This window comes from Porites lutea, chromosome 1 (assembly GCF_958299795.1).
Source record: "Porites lutea chromosome 1, jaPorLute2.1, whole genome shotgun sequence".
Classification (NCBI taxonomy): Eukaryota; Metazoa; Cnidaria; class Anthozoa; order Scleractinia; family Poritidae; genus Porites; species Porites lutea.
This window is the reverse complement of record NC_133201.1, coordinates 25,937,492-25,946,297: the sequence shown is the minus strand read 5'-3', so window position 1 is coordinate 25,946,297 and position 8,806 is coordinate 25,937,492. Positions and strand designations below refer to the sequence as shown.

Here is an 8,806-nt window from a genome sequence, read left to right as displayed (position 1 = left end):
AGTTCTATCCCGATGATTGCGATCGCCTCATATGCCCCCGCATTGCACCAGACGTGCTTCTGTCTAATCGTCCCTATTGCCTGCATATATATTAAGACGACTTGCGCGATTAAGACAGTTCTGACGCCGGTCATATTCCACCAGGCTAAATGGTGCGTATTTACCTTACTTCATACCATGGCCAAACAAATAAGACAGGTCACTTATTTCTCTGTTTATAGTGGGATATCTACCAACTGTCAAAGTCAGGCCCATGAAGCGCATCAAGGAAGAAGGTAAAAACGCTGTGTTTTATTGCTTTCCTGGCGGACAGCAAAGACCAAGATTCGCTTGGACTCGGGAAGACGGACAACCGATGTCGCGGCGCGTTTCAGTGAAAGGAAAAAGATTAAAGATCAAAGGAGTGCAGAAAGAAGACGAAGGAACGTACGTTTGTACCGCTAGAAATGTTTACGGGTCCGAAACAGCTTCGGCAAAGCTGACCGTGAAAGGTAAATGTTGCCTTGTCGATACCTCTACTGCGTTTAGCAGAATTTATGTCAGTTTCAAATAAGATAGACATATGAACACTGCTTCATCGCAGCTTCTCATTGATGTTCTTTTGCTACAGCTGAATTACGTAAGGCTTGGTGAATAGCACAGCACACAAATGAATAATTTCAATACATTTCGTCATTTATGTCATTTTGATGACAAAAATCAGGCTAATATGACAGAATACAAACAAAAGTGAGGAATTGTTTGATTGGCCAATCGTTTAGGTTTTGCAGTATGACGTCAAAGCAAAGTATCGACTGATTTCTGGAACGTTCTCAGGCATGACGTTTTTTCACCTGAGGGTTTGATAAACCAATCAAATCGCTCTATTTCTGTTCGTTTGTTGTTTCTGTTTTGATCGCGTGTTTTCATTTCAAGGTTATACGAAAATCGCTCTAAACTGTGAACTACTGTATTTTTTTAGACGTTGTTGTAGACCCTATTGCAGTAACTGTCTCCCCAAAAGTTCTCTACGTCCCATTAAACAAAAGTGCACAGTTCACTTGCACAGCCAAAAGCGACGCTGGTTATAGTCTCAAATGGACGCTTGGTATGTATGGTGCACTTCCTGAAGGGGCTGTAGACGAAAATGGTGTCCTTAAGTTTGAGAATACACAAGGTATTCACGAAGGGACCTACACATGTACTGGTAAAAACTCCTTTACTAATGACATGGCCAGCGTTCAGCTGCGTGTGGGAGGTAAGAAAATACTGGCTTCTGGATAGCTAAAGGTACGGAAAAACGGGCAACAAAAAGCGTGCAACTTGTTTTGCAACATTGCTGCAAAACGATTTGAATAGCGATCTTACGCGTTTTACCATCCACGTTCAAACCTGTTAACAACCTGATTTGTTGCGAGACAGGTTTGATGTGGGTGGTAAAAGGCGCAACATCGATCTTCAACTCGTTTTGCAGCAATGTTGCACGACAAGTTGCACGTCTTTTGTTGCCCATTTTTCCGTACCTCAAGCCTCGCCTGTTACATAAACTTGTCATTATTAATATTTTCCTTCATTTGACTAAATATAAAAATAATACATTCGAACACCCCGCAGGCGACCACGCAAAATGTCAAGATTTTGTTGTCGCTTACGAGGATCAGCAACTCAACAGTCGAACAGGTTTTCAGTAGAACAGGCACCCAGATATGCTTTTACTGGGTAGGAAATCCCATATGAACTCGGCTAAGATGCCCCTCCTCTTGTTTATGGGGTGTAAATCGTAGATTGTGGTATGACTCGAGGTGTTTAAGACAGAAGTCCGACATTGTTCCCATGAAGGTATGGCTAATAATCTAGATTAAATGCTTGCCACCTATTCTATATTAGGTGGTCATTTGATTGAATAAACTTAACCTTTTAAAGAAAAAATAAACGAAAGTGCAAAATATTTAGGGTAAACAGATTTTCGCCTCAACTCATGGCGAGTTACTATTCCAAATACTCCATTTAATCTTGTTTCACGTTGTGACAGATTTATACATATATATGTCAAGTTTAGTAACGGTTACCAGCTGTATGGATTAGTGGAGTTCTGTCAGGCAATTTAGTTTTTTACCTTCCTCTATAATTCAGTATGGTTAATGGTTATATTTAGTATACGTATGGTTAATCTAATGGCCGCAAAAGCACTTATTTTTCTTTTGTAGTGACAAGTCCGAAAGTGTCGATTTCACCCGTACTACTGAGCGTGCGCGAAGGAGACTCTGCTCAATTTCGCTGCTCAGCCATTGGATTTCCCGCTCCAGTCCTCCAGTGGCACGGTGGTCCTGACAGTAAACTACCATCAGAAGCAATATTGTCTAATGACAATGGGCTTCTTACAATTCCTAAAGTAGAGAAGATAAATGAAGGAAAGTACTTTTGCACCGCTGAAAACTTGGGTGGCATTTCCGGTACTAGCGCGTTTCTGAATGTCTCCGGTAAGAAATTGATCCTTAATTGTTCTTCATTTTTTCTTTGATTTCCTTTATTCTTTCCCAGGGGTTACAAACAATAAATAAAGCTTTGAAAAATTGTTAGGTTAACACTGAAATTTAAAAAAAAAGATCATCTCCATTCCATTGCTTTTGAAGTTTTGAGCAGTTATTTTTATCTTTCGCTCGATTTGGGTTTTGATAAATTTCATGAAGTAGCTCCCTTAAGCAGAAAATAAACACGTTTTCTACTCGATGCCAACATGGTTCCCAGGGTTCTTACCCCCCTACTTGTCCCTCCCCCCTCTCCCTCTCTCTCGTCAGCGTTAACACTTACTTCTCACTTAGGGCAAAATGTTGGCTTAGGGAAGAGGTAGGTGGGCAGTTTCCCAGAAACGTATAATGATCCCTGGGAACGATGTTTGTTTCTTACATCAGTTATTTATCACCTTTTTAACAGCCGGTGGCAGCGTCCCTGAGATCTCAGTCACTCCCAGTACTCTCAATGTTATAGAAGGTGATGAGGCGTTATTTGAATGCCTTGCTGGTGGAGACCCGACTCCTACAATTCGCTGGTCACGTGAGAAAGGTCGGCTTTCCTCGTCATCTTCGTCCGAAAATGGCGTGCTAATCATTTCCTCAACGAAGCTTGAAGACGCAGGAACTTACTTTTGCAGAGCTGCGAACAAATTCGGAGCCAAGGCTGAACCTGTAACATTGAATGTTGAAAAAGGTATTATTTAGGCCCCGTTCATACGTATCAGGAAATTTTTGAATCCGCAACTTTTTCTTTGCGAATTCGGCTTCTGTCCACACATATACGGTGTATCCGGCATACGAATCCGTTCGCCACACTGGAAATTTTTGAATACGCTATGAATTCGGAATCGCGTGGACGCTAATTCAAGAAATGTTTTTATCTAGTGACGTCACAACATCGAGCCCAGTTCTTTACCAGGAATATTCAAGACGATGCCAAGCGCAATGGGTTATCGCTTCTACACTTCTTGGACTTCAGTTTCAAGTCATAACTTGTGTACTGTTAAACCTAGCTATGATTACTTGACACTTCAATTATGCCAAACGGCGGCTCGACATTTTGAAGCTTCTTTCCAGGTCGGACGGACGAATTTGGACTCCGTAAACAAGTTAAACGAGCGAAATAGTGTTTCGCGACAATTTTGTCAGTGAAACAGTTATTGAAGAAGATTGGCAATAAAATTTTCGCATGAGCCGAAGATCGCTGTACAAATTAGCTGACGAACTGAGAGTGAATCCCAATACGTGTGAACGTGGGCAAATTAGATTTGAGTACGGATACAAGTGGATTTAAAAATTTCGCGCATTAGAAAATATCCGGATACGTGAAGACGTAGACGGGACCTTGTTCGACACTGGATAAAATTGCACTTAAAGGGGTGTCACGGCAGTCCAGTTCATTTTGTTTAATTTTGCCAGTTACTCGCCCTCATTCGCTACGGAACTTAACGTAAGCAAAGAAATTACTTGTAAATGACACAAGCAAAGATTCGAGACAAACAAATATGTCTCCTGAGCATTATTTTTGAAGTTGCAAACATCAGGGATCAACTTTGAAAAACTGTTAGGTTGAACAGCTTTCAAAAACCCTAATTTCAATCCGTTTCAATCTTCTTCAGTTTTGCCCATCCGTGGCATCTGTTGTATCTGTTGTGTTATTTTAACTTTCCTTTAATGTTTTAAGCGGTTATTTACGTTTCTCTTAATTTAACGGGCATTTTGTAATTACCTAATTTGGCTGAGTTTCGTGACACAGCGCCTTTAATTTTCTTTCGGTTTTCTTATTTTCTAACAGAACACATCAGGCTAGTAGCCTGGGTGAGGTAAAACTTACTTCTCAGAGTCCGTCAAACAGTTTCGAGTTTTGTAAAAACGAGTTTTGGTCAAACTACACTTGAGTCTGAGATAGAGGGGTATAAAACAAAAGATTCCGGCCCAGGTATGAATAATTCATAATATTTTGTTTAAATCCCCTCTACCTCAGAGCCACGTATGGTGTCTTAAAAATGAAAGTTTTAACATGATAGTATTTCGTCAGTAGACTTAAAAGATGGAAATTTGTTGAAACTCTTCTTATCAAGAGGTGAGATGGTAAAGTATATACCTCGGTTTTTTTCTTCAGACAACTCTGTCGCTCCAACAGCAGTCATGGTACCGTTGAATCAAACTGTTGACGTAGGTGCATCAGCAATCCTGTCATGTCAGGTGACAGGACGTCCTTACCCCACTATTCAGTGGAACAAAATTGGTGGCAGCTTAACGGAGAATCACGTAATTGAAGACGGCTTGCTGCGGATACAAAACGCGACTATTGAGGACGCGGGAACGTACGTGTGCGTGGCGCAAAACAAGAAGGGAGTCCAGCAGGCAACAGGGATAGTTGATGTTAGAAGTGAGTAATTCTCAAAGCACTCCTCGGTGAACTTGTGGAAAAGTTTGCATGAACGCATGGAGGGTCAGCCTGGGCCATACTGAGATAGGCTATGTTATTAATACACATACCATAGTTACCCCTTTCACTCCAGCCAAAAGTGTTACGTAACAGGGTCTACGTTGCCACTCCAAAGGCATTATTCAGTGAAATCAAAATATCGCAACTTTACGTATAACGATTTGAGGGGAGAGTTTAGTTTACGGTTAGGGCTATGCTGCTTGCAGGGTTTTGAGTTTTAGACACACTCCCAAGTTACATTATTTTCGCAATTACGAGTGCATGTGATGCATCAGTAGTGAACAAAGGATTCGCTTTTTCTGCTTGTGCTTATATTAGCAATTGACACGATTAGGGTTTAGTCATATGAAGCTTTTCACGCTAAGGATGCGAAGGTTCTAAGACCAGTTAACAATTATTCTTTGAAATCGACGTGAATAGTGGCTAAATATTTACCGAGCCGCGAAAGCGGCGAGGTTAATATTCTCAAAGCCACTATTCACCGAGATTAAAAAGAATAATTGTTTTAGTATATATACACACGAAGTGATCTCAACAAAATCAGAGAGGAAACCATTAAAAAGTACGATTTGATCGACAGATCAAATCACGCGTAAGTTTGAAAATAGATCTTCGCAGAATTTTCAAACATGGCAATTCACAAGTTTATCATTTCGCAAACAACAGCGTAATGGCTTAAATGGAACCGCTAAAAGTTTGAACTGTTTCCTTACCTGAGAAGAAAAGTAGAGCTTTGTTTTTTTATTCTGTTGACTCGCCAAGTTTATAGCCAAAAGGGTTTGTTGTGTCGTTATTACATGAAGTGCTGACAAAAATGGCGGCTTCGTTGCTCCAGGTAAGACGTCGTCTTCCTGTATCATTCTTTTTCCTGTTTACTTGAAACGTAGAATTTCTGCAAACATTTCGTTTTAAATTTGTTTGTCATAAATAAACTTCGATTTTTGAGCCAAAATTTTCTTGTTAGAAAACGCTGAGTTCACGAAACGGCTTCTTCTACGCGGATACACGGGAGCTGTAAAACAATCCATTGAGCACAGAACTCAGCTACAGGCGTTGAATTGAAAAACGCCGTATTGAACCCTTCCAAGTCTTTTTTGCGTTAAAAAAAGTCAGCCCTAGGATTTTGTCGACTTTTGAAAGATTTTTCTCTAAAAAAATGGGAAAAACACCGAGCTCACACATTATCCACTCGCTAGGAGGTGAATATTGTTGAACAGTCCGAGATAGCGAACCAATCAGATTTCTTAAATCACCAAGATCACTGAGGGTGTATATACTAAATTGCAATATCTCATATCGTCGAAGCTATAGTTAGGTTATTTACATCCCATATCCGCATTAACTCGGTACTTATCATTATTTCTATATTTCTACTTTTCTTTCTTTTCTCTCTCTCTCTCTCGCTGACCATCTTTGCCAAATAATTGTGATCAAAAATTGTTTTTTAATTGCCATACGTTCGGAATTTTGTTAGATTGCGCAATGATTATGGTTATTGTTATTTGTTGTTGTTGTTGTTGTTGTTGTTGTTGTCGTTGTTAAGAACTGGATGACGTGGCATAACAACGATCTTGCATGTGGCAGCCTGGGCCGAGTATTTTGAGGCCCAGTTAGTTCTTGAACATATCTGTTGTTATGGTTAGCTATCTTAAATTTCTTCCAATCGGGCTTCGAGCAACTCGGCTCTGGTGTGGAGTGAAAGGGTTAATGAATCAACACAAGTTGGTCTGCTCTTGAATTCTCGAACGACTCTCTTTTGCATTAGTGTTAATTCCATAAACAAGCAATCGCCAGCTACTTAAACCCTTTCACTCCCAGAAGTGCTCTTGTTCATAATCCGATTAGATTTTTATTGCAGTGTTGAAAACAACCAGAGAATCTGACAGCACTGCCATATCGTACTGCTCAGTAGCTTCCCTTCAACTGCATCATAGTAATATTTTCTCTTCACTCGAAAGTTAAAGCCAGTAATTGAAGTATTCTGGCTGACTTTTAAAGTTTACGAGTTTTTAAAATTACGAGAAATTTACGAGTTACTTTGGGAGGAAAGGGTTCAACAACGCATGTGCGTGATCGCTAAGAGACTTAGAGGTATGCTCGTAAAAATATTACCATACATATAAGGCCATAGCGCCCTCGTTACTAAAAGTAGTTTGTCAGCATAGTAACCGCTAGTGCAAACTCGTTGACGAAATTTAAATGCCTGAGACATTTTGAGGCATGTTACATGAGCACAATGCAGCCAAATTGACTTCTGGATCCAAATAAAATGTGCATTATTACACATTGTCTCGTAAGTACGCACCCCGCATTTCTCGATTACCATTTTCTTTGTTTTGTTTTTTTTAAACCACTTCATTGCTTTAAAACTCTCTGAATAAATAGATTTGAAGAAAAAAAGTACCAAAAGGAGAAATACCAGCTGGGCCTTTCCCTAGACCAATGTCCCATTAAAGTCTTTAAACTACGTTCTTACCATTCGTTCTTTGATGCGTAGGCTATAATTTCTTTTGATAAAACTGCAATTTTTACTGATGACATTCAGAATAAGCGTTTTAAAATGTTATTTGCCTGCAGCATCCAACCGCCTAATTCATAAATTGGAAGCAGTCATGTCATCTTTCATGCACGAACTCTCCATACTCGCTGATTGTTATGTCTTTGATAAGTACACCCTTTTAATGGAATCTGAAGAATCGCTTTTTGTAGACAGTGGACACGCCTGCCTTTGAACCTGACTTTGGGGTTGCTTATAACTCATATATTTATACATCCGCCGCACCCCTAGCATAAAACCATAAAATTCTGGAACATTTCTCGAAAATATTACTCCAGAAAACCTTATTATACCATGAACAATGGTAATCTTTCCTTTAGATTTCTAATCTGCGATTAAGGCAAAAGGAAATAATCATTGTGAAAGTGTTACTTGTTCACTTGAACTTCTAAACTAACAAAGCATATTAGGTTCTAATAAACTGTTAATACTAGTAATGAAAATTGAAAGGAAATATATAATTTAACGAGATACTTTCCAACTTAGCATTCATTCTCTCCACCAAAGGCGCATGTAAGAGATCATCATCATCGGTCGACCGAACTGAGTATCACGGTGCCCGTAACTAAAAAGAATCATATCCAAATGAAAGGGAAGTTAATACCGGTGGCGGACCGACACGTGACTTGGCAGGAGTGTCTTACATGCGTGACTACTTGAGTACGATGTACTGGAGTTAGCTTATTTGCAACTTTCCATTCCCCAAAATGCGGTTTTCTTTCCCACAAATATTTGCATAAGTATTGAGACTGTCAATCGTCCCTCATTGATAAATTGACGCAATACCCATGCACTTTCTTTTGTAAGAAAACCTATTGTATTATGAGAAAGGCGAAAGCCGCAAATAGTGGGAATTTTTTACAAGGAAATAAGAACCACACTATAAATGTACAAAGAGAATTAAAAAATAAACTCTCTAAAAATCAAGTGAAACGCTATCTTTTGCATTCAGAAGTAGATACCTTAACACGTTGCTTACGGTGGCAGGCTTTAGATTCACCGTTGGTAGTTGGTTTGTTGCCTTAACGGCTTTACCCCATTTAAAAAAAGATAATCATAAAATCCGTGTTGAAATTTTTTGAGCGTCTAAGGTTTTTAAATACTCAATTTCACAGTTGTCCTTGGTAGATCCACTTCCTAGATTGAAACCTCAAGGCTTCTCCTGTATTGTGACCTTTCAAATGGAGTTGCAAGCTACTGAGCAGTTTTTGGATGGTGCCATAAGCCACTTTTCTGTTATGTTTTCAACAGAATTGACTGATCATGTTTGAGTTGAAACCGTAACGAGGTTGGAAATTTTGTGCC

The 8,806-nt window shown here is 39.6% G+C and overlaps 1 protein-coding gene across 1 annotated transcript in view; it reads left to right on the top strand.

Moving 5' to 3' along the window:
- LOC140926866 (basement membrane-specific heparan sulfate proteoglycan core protein-like) overlaps positions 1–8,806 on the top strand; it is an 87,583-nt gene that overhangs the window by 44,884 nt on the left and 33,893 nt on the right. Inside the window, 5 exon segments of the mRNA XM_073376550.1 lie at positions 222–491; positions 962–1,237; positions 2,187–2,459; positions 2,914–3,186; positions 4,615–4,884. Coding sequence (XP_073232651.1) covers positions 222–491; positions 962–1,237; positions 2,187–2,459; positions 2,914–3,186; positions 4,615–4,884 — 1,362 coding nt within the window.